Source organism: Podarcis bocagei, assembly GCF_964188305.1.
Source record: "Podarcis bocagei genome assembly, chromosome: 10".
In the NCBI taxonomy this organism is placed as follows: Eukaryota; Metazoa; Chordata; class Lepidosauria; order Squamata; family Lacertidae; genus Podarcis; species Podarcis bocagei.
Window position 1 is genome coordinate 24,412,824 of NC_138135.1, and position 14,483 is coordinate 24,427,306.

At 44.0% G+C, this 14,483-nt stretch overlaps 1 protein-coding gene across 7 annotated transcripts in view; it reads right to left on the reverse strand.

Annotated features, from left to right (window-relative positions):
* The window catches only part of DGKI (diacylglycerol kinase iota), a 275,714-nt gene that overhangs the window by 114,119 nt on the left and 147,112 nt on the right, over positions 1-14,483 (reverse strand). For 3 of the 7 annotated variants that reach the window (XM_081212002.1, XM_081212005.1, XM_081212001.1), the window contains exons 8-13: positions 13,622-13,738; positions 7,918-8,013; positions 7,527-7,601; positions 6,344-6,439; positions 5,390-5,472; positions 2,392-2,452 (exon numbers count right to left, since the gene is read on the reverse strand). In XM_081212002.1, the coding sequence (XP_081068128.1) occupies positions 2,392-2,452; positions 5,390-5,472; positions 6,344-6,439; positions 7,527-7,601; positions 7,918-8,013; positions 13,622-13,738 (528 nt within the window). The remainder of the gene's footprint in view (positions 1-2,391; positions 2,453-5,389; positions 5,473-6,343; positions 6,440-7,526; positions 7,602-7,917; positions 8,014-13,621; positions 13,739-14,483) is intronic. The other 4 variants (XM_081212007.1, XM_081212006.1, XM_081212003.1 and 1 more) reach the window with 2 other exon arrangements.

Sequence of the window (14,483 nt, forward strand, 5' to 3'; positions counted from 1 at the left end):
ACTATGAATTTAAAGAATCCAAAAACCAGGATATCCCACTCTCAGCCTAACCCACATCACAGGAGTATTAACGGGGATAAAAGGTCGAGAGAAACACGTACCCTGCCTTGATTTCCCAGCAGGTACATTGAGGTACAAATGTAATAAATCAGTACAAACAAATTATTTCACTCATGTCTCCTCCCTGTGCCATGGCCCTTACCCAAATCACCCACAAACACTACCATTCACAAATAGTTTCCTCTCCACCAAGAGGAAGACATGCAAGTTTTCCTGCATGTTTTCCCTGTCACAGCTAATAGCAGCTTGGGGAGGGCTTTAAGTTTGGGGAGGAAATCAATCAGGGGCAGAAGTTGGGACAGCAGCACCCCCATAAGAATATAATAAGGCCCTACTGAATTAGGGCAAAGGCCCCATCTATAGCCCGGCATCCTGTTCTCACAATGGCCAACGCTCTCTCCCTCTCCCTGCTCCTAAATTCCTTTAGGGTTCATCTCCCTTTCACCCTCCATGTTGTACTACAGCCCCAGTCCAAATTCTCCACTTGTTCTCAGCAGGCTGCATTTTGAGAAATAAAGCTTTGGGGGTTTCAGCTGAGTTTTTTTAAAAAATAAAGTATATTATTATGGATCCTAAATGCTCTGCATGATCTTTAGAAAATTGGATAAGACACCCTCCGAATTGTTCCGAATCAGAAGGCTGCCTGAAAGAGTCTAGAATACAGATTGCCTGAAGTTGACGATGTTGCATTTTATTGCCAGAAGAGGAAAAGTTAACAATTGGGCAGGTACACTGGAAAATCTCCCACTTTCTGTTTCTTTCAATAATGCAAAGTAATATCTGGTCTCATTGAATATTCACTAAATCCATTTGAGCAAGATTTTCATTTCTAGATTTAATGGCTTTTGGAACAACGAGACGTTAATTTGTTTCTAACATAACCTCAGCATAGATAAGTCATGTGTCTCTCATATTAATGAGAAGATGCTGCCCCCATTAGCTCAAAATGTGAAATGGAAGGAATGTGGAAACAACAAACCCAAAGCCAGCGTTTTAAAATACAGCTGTGTGCATCACATATCTCAAGCTGTACAAGATCTCAGGGATCTCTGCATGTAGAATCAGACAGTGGGGCCTTTGTGATGTGTGGTTTCATTTATGCACACGCATGGGCTGAGCATAAGATGCAAGATTCACAGCATTAACACTCCAACAGAACTTGCTCTCTTGCTCAGGGAGACGGGGAGTGGGGCAAAGCCATAACTTTGAATTCAGCTCAGGGAACAGGTCAAACATCTGCCTCTTTTCCCTGCCTAGTTCAAGACTGCCAGTTATTTGTTCTCCTTCACGGAATCTAATGCAGGCATAGGCAAACTCAGCCCTCCAGACGTTTTGGGACTACAACACCCATCATCCCTGACCACTGGTCCTGTTAGCTAGGGATGATGGGAGTTGTAGGCCAAAAACATCTGGAGGGCCGAGTTTGCCTATGCCTGCTCTAATGACACTTCCTCCAGCTAGGGATGGCTGGCTCCCGCTTCTGCCCATCTTCAGTTAGTCATTTCTGTTGTCAGCCAGTCACCTGCTATCTTTACTTATGCAGCCGGATACTTTACAGACTTGGCTGCAGCCATTGGCTTAATAAAGAGACTGGTTCGACCAGTTTAGCAGCCCCTTCCTCCCTTCTTGCAGACATAAATCATAAGCTTAGAGGAGATCCCAAAGATGACATCCAGACTGACATCCCCCAATACTATAACTATGACAGAGGCAGATGCAGAAGATGATCTCCCATCTGCCAGAAATGTCTTCTATAGCAAAGAAGAGCAGACATATACTGTACAGCATTCCAAGGCCTGGTTCACACATTGCTTGATTTATTGACACTTTATTCCTGCATGCTGAGGCAAGCTTCACACATGCATGATTTTACACTCCATAGCTGTAGCACGGCGACTTGTTTGCATGGATGGACCATCTCAGGTATAACAACCCAAACTTCTCATTTCCCAGCACCTAACAAAATGCTCTCCATTGGAGTCATATAACGCTGTCACTGTTCATATACGGTAATAAAGAATAGAGAAGTCAAGTCATGTGCATGGATATGTGAATTGACCCTTAATGACCAGCAGCTGCCTGCATGAAGTAACTTCACTATGAAGCCTTCTGCTATTTTCTGTCCATGCTGCTGCACCCATGAGGAACAAGGCACACATCAGAAGCTAATTTATACCACGTCAGACTATTCGCTCCTCAACATCATCGCCACTTTTTTTTCTTAGCTGGTGTGTGCTGTATGTCAGTGTTGCTGTGACCCCTTTCATGCATTAGGCTCACAGCAATTTCCCTCCTTTGCTTATTACAAAAAAAAAAAGTTGTGGGACTTACCGTTCCATCCCCACCACAGGCCAGGATTCGAAGATTTGGCATTTTTCTGTACAATTCAAGCCTATAAAAAGAAAACGAGCATGAAGAAAAAAAAAAGCTTATGAGATGATTCAACCTAGGGGCTATTAGTTGGCAGACCCTGCTCTGAAAAAGCAAGGAGAGATATGCCAACAAGCAACTGTAAGCAAGTGAACTTCCCAGGTACGACAATAAGGCCAGGGGTCAACAGGTGTGGGCAGGTCAGTTAGAGCAGCTGACAGAGAACGATGAGACTAGGACATTCCAATAAGTATAGCATAAAATAAGTGGGGTCCACCAAATGGACTCTCTGTTGGTTTCTGTTTATGCCACTGTGCAGTGCTCTTGGAGTCACAAGACTCTGTTTTGCATTCCAGAGATTCCAGGCTGTTGGAAGTCTCACGGAAGACAGGAGACGGATGTGATGTTACTGGTTTCCTCTTCCTTTGTTGTTCGGTTGCTCTCTGCTTTCACAGAGAGAGCATGTATATTTCTTTTCTGTCTGTGTAGTTAGAAATAAAACCTAACAATGTAGCTCAAACTTCTTGTCCCTTCTGCTGCTTTGATACTCTGCTGAATGGGGAAAGTGGCTGGAGCCTTATAAAAGGCTCAGGTCGTTAATCGTCGGAGGAGGAGATTCCGAAGGCTCGACCAGAGGAGTAGCTCGGTCATAGCAGAGATTCCGACACTCTCTCCCTGACCCCCCCCCCCAGGCTCAACATGGGAAAAGGGAAGCAACATCACAGGACAAATGAGATGGATGGGTAGGACTCCAACAGCATTCAGCATGGATAGGAGAAAGGGCACCATTTCACCTAGGAGCTTCAATCAAAATGCCAAAACTTTATTAACTCTGGAGGGAAACAGAGGCAATAATTAAGCCCATACCCAGAAACTGTGTGGTACAGGTGGCCTAGTGGAGTGGAGTGAATCATTACAGAATATTACAGGCATAAATAAGGGCAGACTAATATGTTAAGTTTTTTATTATTATTTGACTGAGTGAAAAATTAGATAAACATTATTTTTATTATTAAATGATTAGTTTTCTTATCTCATCTTTCTTCCATCATAGAAGTCAAGGCAGCATTCACCAGGTTCGTTCTTGGCCTCCCATCCAGATGCAGAAAGTCTTACACCTGCTTAGCTATGTTGCTGTATCACATATCTTCAAACTTAGGGTTGCCATACGTCCAGAATTTCCCAGACATACCTGAAATACTGCTATCGGAAGCAGTGTCCGGATGGAAATTGATAAAAATGTCTGGGGAAATCTGGACATATCCATGTCGGCAGTGTCATCTTTGGCAATTTTCCTTTAAAACAGCTCAACAACTGTTGTGTCCAGATTTTCACTGTTTGAAATATGGCAACCCTATTCAAACTACATGTGTGGCTTTGTGAAACGTGGCACAATTTCTGCCAGTGATCCTCTTGGCTATATCAATCCTATTTGCTTCTTTTATATATTTAACATCCACACACAAAGCAGTCCACAATTGAAAGTGCTATGAAAGCAGCACCTTATAGGAGGTCTAGTAACTATCAGAGAGCACCACCTTGTGGCATTGAAAAATATGGTCTGCATTTCAGATAATGAAAAGTTGCAACACGGAAGTTTACCATTAGTTAGTTTCTCCCTGCAAGAAGTCTGATTTGTGTAAAATTCATGCTCAATTCACATGCACCAAGATGCAGTTGCTGACTTGTCTCACAGAAGTTGTGTCTGCCATTCACTTGTGGGGTAAATAAATGCACTTCCGTGCAGCTGCTAAGCTACGTATAAGCTAAACAAGCTATACCTTAGGGCCCTACTCTCTTGGGAGGCCCCCCAAAAAATTAAAGGGGAAAAAACCAGGATGTACATTTCCAAAATATAAGATAAAAAACATAAAATAAAAGTTTTGTTATTGCCAAATGCCAATGTGTTTGCATTATTAAGTCTGTTATGGATAAAAATCATTTTAAGTTAGCACTTAATAATTATTTCACTATTAATATACTTCTTCTTAATTGTAGTTCACTATTAATATACTTCTGCTCAATTGTGTTTCAGTTCAACAATTACTTTGATAAAATACATATTTTGTTTTGTGCAAATGGCTTTAGATACCTATTAGGTCCATAAATTACCATATAGCATATATTCAACACAAAATTGATGATTTTAGCTTATGAATTTTATTGTTTAATGTCTTGATTTGTACATTGGGGTACTTTTGTAGCTCTGTTTAGAGTACTGTTTAGAGTAATGTTTTGATAATATAAATGTTTTAAGTCTTTTGTATCAATTCAGTATATTTTGTTTTAATTGTCAAATGATTCTGTGTACATTGCGGCAGCCTTTGGCTATGTGCAATAAAACTGACTGACTGACTGAACACAAAAAAGGGCCCCATTACCTTCAGTAGCTTAGGGGCTCATCAAACCTAAATCCAGCCCTGCTCAGATCTCTCTCTTTGACCTAAAGTTCAGCCCAATTCTGATCCTCTAATACACAATCTCAGTATTGAATTATATAGAAGAATTGTGGAACACATATTCTGTTGTCATTTTCAGGTATGCAAAGTCAGAACGCATCATGTTGCATGCTCCTCTTCCAACTTATTTGCATTCCACAGAATGCTTATGAAGCACACCTGTCGCCAGCTATATATCCATGCACTGGATTTATCCTAAATCCTAGCTTTATCTGGTTAGGTTGTAGGTTGCTGGTAAGAAGCCAAGCATTTCAGCAGAGATGCTCTTGTTATAGAACTCTCTCCCCAGGGACTGACTGTGACAGAGACAAAGGGAGTTTAACTTCCCTTCTTTTCATAAATTCTTCTGGACCACCTTGTGAAAGATGTGCTTATTCCAGCCAATATCTCTTAATGGTTGCTTCAAAATGCCCATCATATAGAGGTACCCTTCAAAATACCTGTGCTAATGCTTTAAAAAGTGCAGAACAGCAAACCACATCAAACATCTCGGAACTTACGCATCTCTTGGTCCTTCCTGAGAGAGGTCAAAGACCTGACGTGGGTTCAAGTACCACATGAACATCTGGAGAACCTTAGTACCCTGTCAAGAAAGAGGAAAAGAAAAGAGTCAACTTCTCTGAAGCACAGTTCTTGAATCCCTGGGCAAATGCTGCAGCAATATTATTATTTTTAAAAAAGAATTCTGAATTCAGGCCAGTAAAATGTTCTCTTAATAGCCTGAGACAACTGCTGGGGCAGCTCCTTCTCTATCTTCCCCTGCTTAAAAAAGACCTGCATGTGCATAAGAACCTAAGATGAGGTTTTGGGTCAGCCCAAAAGATCCCAGACACAGAGATCCAACACCGAGGGCCTTCTGGTGGCTCCCTCACTGCAAGAAGTGAAGTTACATACAGGGAACCAGGCAGAGGGCCTTCTCAGTAGTGGCACCCGCCCTGTGGAATACCCTCCCATCAGATGTCAAGGAGATGAGCAATTATATAACATTTAGGAAACATCTGAAGGCAGTCGTGTATAGGGAAACTTTTTAAGGTTTAATGCTTTACTGTGTTTTTTTATATATATGCTAGAAGCCGCCCAGAGTGGCTGGGGCAACCCAACCAGATGGGTGGGGTACAATTAATAAATCATTATTATAACTATTATTATTATTACTTGTGCTATCAGCTCCCAGTTGGACTGAGAGGACTCTGTCACTCTACATTTTATATAATGCATTTGTTTTAATATTTTAACGCTGCAAACTGCCTCAGGTGCCTTGGCAGAAAGGCAGCATACGAAGCCAACCGATCAATAAAATGCATTACCGAAAGCCAAATCCTCCACTCCAGAAGCATTTAATTCAAGATGGAAGCATTTATTTCTTTTTTGAAATCAATTCATTTTATACCCACGCCTTTGACAAAGACGCAACATGCACAAAGTAGCCAATGTGTTCGGTGTTCCGTGTTTACCTGATTCCCTCCACTTTTTGGATTCACAAATACAAGCAACGGTTTCATGAGTGGGGAAGAAATGGGTTTTACCACAAAAGGACGGCCTTTGTTCTCCTAGAAGAAAGAAAATTAAAATGTGACAGAAGACACTGGAGTGTGCTTTAAGCGATGAGCATGTTGACTTGGGATGCCATGGGAGAAGGAAGATCACAGGTTCTTCCATCCCTGAATTAGATATGAAAAATTACCAGTGAGAGACACCAGATAATTCAAGATTTACGAAAGAGCTGTGGGTGATAGCTTGCATGTTCTAAATATGTTCACAAAAAGCTACACATGTGCCATCATGTTAATAGCAACATTGAAGACATAACATTCAAGGGAAGAGATGGACTTAAGTCTTTCAAACTATGAGTCTGTCCTCCATGAGGACATGAAGGCAGTTGCCAAGGGAGAATGGACTCTCCCAGTATCACTTTATGTGACTGAAGAAAGGCAGATGGGTGAACGTTTGGTTTCCTGACCCCAAACAGAGTGCTGTATGGGTTATATACACACTCCTTCCACCATCTTGATTGACAGTGGTAGCGGTCAAGACTACAACTACTTACTTGACATGATCTTCTTCCTTCTTCAATAGTTCTCCACTGTGATACCAATGGATCCTTTCAAATGACACTATTCACCCCAATCGGCAAAAGTTATGTGTTGCCCTATTTGTGCCAATGTCTTCTTACTCTTAGACCATATTTACAATATAAAATTTCATTGTCATATCATCCCCTCAGGGAACTTGAGCAATGTAGTTGTGAAGGGGCGGGAGAGAAAGATTAGTCTTCTCTAAAAGAGAATTCTAACAGAGAACTCGCCAGCCTCCAATCCCCCTGTTTCTTTGTGGGATTCCATAACAAACTAGAATTTATCCTCTTGGATTTCATTATCAGTCCTGTAACTGCACACTCAAAAGGAAGAGGGACAAGAATAATTACTTCAGCTGTTACAGTTTATAATAAAATATATCTGGCCTGGGAACAGTGGAGACTGAAAACACTCTCCATTGACTGACAGGATTATGACATCAAGAGTTTACATTTCAGAGAACCTCCTAGCTTTTTCGGATACCTCTACCTGTCAGGCCCCCCAGATAGTTCTAGGAACCCCAGCTAATGTCAGACCCTTAAAGTGTGCATTAAAGATTTACCTCATTGCTCCTTTTGCTGGCTTTCCTCTTGAAAGACGTCCTCTTCTTCCGCCTGGTCGAATTTTTCAGTGAATTCTGTATATATGTTTTTTTTAAGGGGGGAGGGAGGAGAAGGGGAAGAGTATTTAAAAAGAACAAACTGAAAAGGAAAGTATCCCTATAAGAAACACCTCTGTGGCAGTACCTTTGGAGAATGATAACACCACACATGCGTGGGTTGAAAAAGACATGCGCCTCATGCTTTGACACTGTCACACCACCGGTTATGGAGAAAGCCACACACTGACTGAGACCACCAGACTGGTACTTTCAGAACTGGAGACTTTCCAAGGCTGCGAGGGAGAAGAATACTAGATGCTCCCATAGACTCACATAACAGCACATGTTGTACCTGCCAACCCTCCCAATTCAGGTAGGAGACGCCCGTTTTCCTTCCGGGGCTCCAGTCTCCCGCCCAATCAGGTTCGTCTCCTAATGTGGAGACCATCTGTGTAAAAAGGTGAAGCAGAATAAGATAAAACGAGCTGAGCTTCATGGGATTTATTGGTGTAGTTATTCATTCCTTTCCAAGCTACGCCACTCCCACTTTACTGTGCGCTCCCTTCCAAAGAAGCCTCGTGTGATGTTACTTTTTCTCTCCCTCCTTTGCTTCTGTTTCCTTCTCTCTCTTTTTCCCTTCAGATGTCCTCTACTCTGGGTCAATGAAAGGACTGCACACAGATGAAGGTGACGGCTGGCTGGTGAAGGACCCTGTGGGACAGACAGGGGAAGGGAAGGACCCCCAGGCAGGATGGGAGATGGGGAGAAGAAAGAGAAGCTCCCAGGTGAGAGCTGCGAGGGTCCACATTTTTTCTGTGTGAGACAAGGTTTGAGACCTACCTGTGAGATCAAAGAAGAGTCACAACAGCAGCACTGCCACCATACAAATATATGGTTAAAAATATCAATGATTAAGATGTGGATCCCAAAATACAACATTTGGGTTGAAGGAGAGCCCCAGGTCTGAAAGGTTGATGGGTACTGCTCTATTTGAAGGGATATATGAAGACAACCTTCTGTTGGAAGGGATTCCTGTATCTGAAGAGCTGTCTGGCTGGAGTCCAGTTTAAAGATAATCATAAGAAAGAAAAGTGAGGGTCTTGAAGCTTCCTCTGGTCAGCAAGTTGAAAAGCCACATAAGTCACCTAGTCAGAAGCTTCCTGCCTATGGTGGAAATGTATTGGGTGGGATTCAACTGATGAGCTCTGACAGTGGGAGGCAGACTTTGGCGACAGCAATGGGCTTTCCCCGCCTTTCCTCCTCCCGCATGTCCCGTGTTCTTGTGACACTGTAATAGATTAACATTGCATTGCAGGTGCATTTCAGGATGAAAACACTCAATGATGACTTTCCTATGCTTGTTTTACTTGAGGGAAATGTGCAAAAGAAATACACAGAAAATTATGAATATTGTAAACATGTCTGATTTTCCCCAAATGCTTGCTATTGCTGTTACAAAACCCAAGTCGTGAATTTGGGTTTAACCCAATTTCTTACCAACAAAAATGCAGCAAAACTAAGTACCTAGACAAGTTTTATTTTTAAAAAACCAAGTATGGAAGTGAGCAAGGCTCAGCCTCATCCATCTCCACGCAACGAGTGATCGCCAAAGAAAGAAGCATACACCCTGCTTTTCTCAACCCTTGTAGGTGAAATATTTAGGTGCTCTAAATATCCCAGAAATTCATGCTAGGTAAGAAAGATTATGAAAATTGCAAAGAAAAGCTAACTTTTCTTGCTTTTCTAGGTCACACAAACCTTGCCAGAAGCACTCTTGCTCTCTAAGTCAGGCTAACTGGATGCCACTTAAAATTTGATTTTTTTTATATCATGTGTTCTTAAAACTATAAGATGTGCATTCATTACTCAGAAGAAAATGGGCATGCAGATTCTGTACTCATTCATCAGACTGCCTGGGATCTGTCTACGTGCTGTTTAGTTAATTGTTTCCTTCCCCTTCTCTCCGGGACACATATATTTTTTCACTAGTCAGGCATAATGGCAGGAGTATCTTGCATGCTGGAATATGGTCCTCTCGTTCACCGTGTGTGTGTGTGTGTGTGTGTGTGTGTCTATGTGTGTACATCTTTGCACATCCATAAGCATACATAGAACAAATGGATTCATGTGCCCATGTTTTTCTATCTCAGGATTCCTTAATATTTTAATCACAATTTATGGGAAATGCCTCTGCATTTAACAGAAAGAAATACCATTTCAGATTATAGCAGGAAGGCTGGAAGGAAGTGTTGTATTTGAGAGGCCTGATTAAACCCAAGAGTATGTGTCATAAATATTATTTTATGCATTGCCTGGAAGAATCAGAAAATAATAATTTTAAAACCCTGCATGCCAAAGGTACAAATCTCTTTTCATAGGAGATAGAAAGGCGGGAAGTGATTACTTGGCTTGTGCAGATAATTACCCACACAGGCCAAATACCGTATTTTTCGCTCTATAGGACGCACTTTTTCCCCTTCAAAAATGAAGGGGAAATGTGTGTGCGTCCTATGGAGCGAAGACACCATAGCCCCGCGACCCTCTCCCAGCTGGAGAGGTGTTGCGCGGCTATGGCAGGAACCTCTACAGCCCCGTGTCACCTCTCCAGCCGGGAGAGCGCACGCGGGGCTAAAGCAGCCTCCCGCGACCCTCTCCCAGCTGGAGAGGTGACACGCAGCTACGGCAGGAGCCTCTATAGCAGCGCGTCACCTCCCCAGCCGGGAGAGCGCGCGCGGGGCTAAAGCAGCCTCCCGCGACCCTCTCCCAGCTGGAGAGGTGACACGCAGCTATGGCAGGAGCCTCTATAGCAGCGCGTCACCTCCCCAGCCGGGAGAGCGCGCGCGGGGCTAAAGCAGCCTCCCGCGACCCTCTCCCAGCTGGAGAGGTGACACGCAGCTATGGCAGGAGCCTCTATAGCCGCGCGTCACTTCCCCAGCCGGGAGAGCGTGCGCGGGGCTAAAGCAGCCCCCCGCGACTCTCTCCCGGCTGGAGAGGTGACGCGCGGCTATGGCAGGAGCCTCTCCGCTGCGCCTTTCCGCTGCTCCCTGACCTGCTCTTTGGGGCAGGTGGTGGGCTTCCCCCCCCCCCGCCAGCCCCAAAGAACAGGTCGAAAGGAACCTGAAGCCTGGAGAGCGAGAGGGGTCAGTGCACACCGACCCCTCTCGCTCTCCAGGCTTCCAAGGTAGCCGCCTGAACGCACCTTAAACGGCACCTTGTTTTAGAGCGGGAAAACAAGAGGGGGAAAGTTCTCCCCCTCTCTGTGCAGCGCCTCCTGCAGCTTCACTGAAGGGGCGCTGGGCAGAGAGGGGGAGAATTTTTTTTTCTTGTTCTCCCCCCTCTAAAACAAAGTGCGTCCTATTGTCCGGTGCGTCCTATGGTGCGAAAAATACGGTAATCATCTTTTTTTTTTCTTTTAGGCAAAGGTTGAAATATATTGGCATGCATATTTATTTTATTTTAGTAGACATGTGTATGCTGTTTTTCTAGGCAAAGCCAGTCCAAAAAAGCTTACAGCAATAAAAAGCACATTTATTTAAACAATCAACTTTACTTAAAAAAAAAGGATAAAACAAATTCCAAAAAAATATAATAAAACCAGCCTAGGCCAAGGTAATAATTTATAGTGGGGTTGTAAAGCTGAAGTGAGTAAGAGGACCAATTTCACTTTCTAATAGAAATCTAGTGGTCACAATGACTTTGACTAACATTTCATTTCTGTTTCAGAGTTTTATAAATTCCTCTTCTCATGGCCAGCCATCCACTGCAAGTGTTCTACTTCTTTGGATATATTTAAGGTGCAGAAAACACTGCCAAGGCAGGCCAGGATGGTTGCTTTGAAAGAGACTCCGTTGTTAAAGTCCCTTTCATGATGACCACCCACCTTTTATCCCCCCAGTGCAAAGTGCCAAATGGTCTGTGTTCCAAATCTCGCCAGGCACAGGAAGTGAATCATAGCCACTGGTTATTGTTTTTCTTTGCTTTTTGGATTAAAAAGTTAAAGATCAGAAGAAGACATACAATGTTCCTGTTGGGTCATTTATGACCTCGTGTACACAGAAGACTGCACTAAAGAGAGTAAACTAGCAGAGACATCCAAAGATGTCGGCCATCTTGTGTAGCGGAATCTGCTTGTGCAATGGCACTTCTGGTTTATTTTCTCCAACCTCTGCTGTTCCCATTTCAAATGTCCTCAAAATATGTTCCAGGTGGTCGCCCAGCCCTCTGGAGCTGATTTTGTGGGCATGCAGAAGGAAAGGAAAGGAAGGAGAAGCCCCATTTTGCAAGCAGAAGCCCACTCATACTACATTGGAGCTCGCCCAATTTCTTCAGGTCAAAGTTCACCAAACCATCTTTCCCTTGACAATCAAAGGTACCATTTCCAAATGTATATACACAAGTTACCAGGGGAGGAGGTGGAAACACCCCTCACTTTCCAGAGAGAACTAAATGCTTAAGCATTCAGAAACACCCACCAGATAGTAGAGGAGAGAATGAATGGAGGGACCAATGGAGGGACAGAGTAGGGACAGGGTTGGCCCTACCATTAGGCAGAGTGAGGAGGCTGCCTCAGATGGCATATGCTTTGGGGCAGGAAGCAGTGGTGAGGAGTTGGAGGGCAGGGCTGAGTGTGCTACATGGCCCCCTAAACAGGAGGGTGCTGTTCTATCACCAGTTTCAACTCTCAGTCTTGGCAGATGAATGGGCAGCAGGGAGCCATCTTATCCTTTGCCTCAGACGGCAAAAGTCCTTGGTCCAGTCCTAAATAGAGAGCTGAGCAAATGCAGCCCTGAACCAACAGCCTCAGAACCTTTAAAGGTACAGGCAGGATCTCCAGGATGCAATCTGGCAAATCTAACTCTATTCCAGGAGCGGGAAACTGGATCCATCCTTATCTCCCCCTAAACACACCGTGGTCCAAATATGACATGTGGGTGGAGCCACACACATGTCACTCACCTGATGCCACAATGAAGTCATAGATTCATTGCCTTCATTGTGGAGGGGGTAACAACGCTCAGATTTTTGGGCATTGAATTACAAGAGGATCTGTCCTGGAGTGTCAACACAAGGGGGCTTCTGAAGAAGGCGCAGCAGAGACTGTACTTTTTGAGAATACTAAGGAAAAACCATCTTCCGCAGAAACTGCTGCTTGCCTTCTATCACTGTGCCATTGAGAGCGTGCTTACTTATGGCTTATGTGTGTGGTATGGAAGCTGTACTACCCAGGACAGGATGGGGTTGTGCAGGGTTGTTAAGGCAGCAGAGAGCATTGTTGGCTGCCCACTCTCCACCTTAGAGCAGATTTATGCCACAAGGTGCCATAGGAAGGCACTGGACATAGTAAAAGATCCATCGCATCCTGGTCACTGTCTCTTCGAGCTCTTGCCATCGGGACGGAGATACAGGACGATGAAGACAAGAATGAGCCATCTTAAGAACAGCTTCTTCTCCAGAGCGATCTCGGCCCTGAATGGGAAGCCCGGACTTTGAAAGTCATCTAATCTCCCTTGCTGTATTATACTGTATTGTTTAATTAGTGTTTTTATGGAGCAGTCAAGTAATTTCATTGTCCCCGAAGGAGGCAATGACAATAAAGATATTATTATTATTATTATTATTATTATTATTATTATTACCCCTCTTTCTTTTCTTAATATTAGGCTTGCAACCACCCACTGGCCAGCTGCATCTTAACCTGTCCTATGACCAAATGGGGGAGCCTGGTGGTACTAATTCAGCCCATGGGCTGGAGGTTCCTTACCCCTCCAGCTACATTCAGACAGGGAAGAAGGATAGAAGAATTTCATTATTGCTTCCAACAATGACCCCACGAAGCCTAGTATTCTAGTTCTCCACAATCCAAAACAATATGGTGAAGGAATCCTCCCAAAGGAGTAACTGGAAAGACTGGATAATGGCTTATAACACTTATGAGTGCAGAAGGTGGTGGGTTTGTGGACGAAAGGAAGTGAAGCATACCTGTCTGGCAAACTATTAGGTGTTTAAGCCAAGCGAGCCAACCAGCAGTGTCAAAACAGACATTGGCATGCAGTTACCTGAGGTTTCTTCACCTTAATGATCCAGGTGGGAGGTACGATAACAGCCGCATGAGCTCCGAGGGAACATGGCTCTTCAATGTGCTGCAGCATGAAGCAGGTAACCTTATTGTGAAACTTGAGAAAGGAAAAGAGAGGCACCAATGAAACAGGGAGAGAGGTGTGAGAGAGAAAATAATGTTGTAAAACAGGGCTGAGAAGAAGAGGAGGAGGAGGAGGAGGAGGAGTTTGGATTTGGTATCCCACTTTATCACTACCCTAAGGAGTCTCAAAGCGACTAACGATCTCCTTTCCCTTCCTCCCCCACAACAAACACTCTGTGAGGTGAGTGAGGCTGAGAGACTTCAGAGAGAAGTGTGACTAACCCAAGCTCACCCAGCAGTTGCATGTGGAGGAGCAGGGAATCGAACCTGGTTCACCAGATTACGAGTCCACTGCTCTTAACCACTACACCACACTGGCATAGATCTTTCGGACCCAGCAGGCCAGATATTCATCTCTCCATGTAAGAGCCAGCATGGTGTAGTGGTTAAGAGCGGTAGTCTCGCAATCTGGGGAACCGGGTTCGCGTCTCCGCTCCTCCACATGATCTTGGGCCAGTCACACTTCTCTGAAGTCTCTCAGCCCCACTCACCTCACAGAGTGTTTGTTGTGGGGGAGGAAGGGAAAGGAGAATGTTAGCCGCTTTGAGACTCCTTAAAGGGAATGAAAAGTGGGATATCAAATCCAAACTCTTCTACACTTCTTCCATCCCCACAAGCCAATTTTCACAGGCAGGTGGGACATTCATCTGACACCATCATGGCATTAGATGATTGGTGCCTGTCCAAGTCCCTTGAACAGGGCTTCCAAAACACCTGAC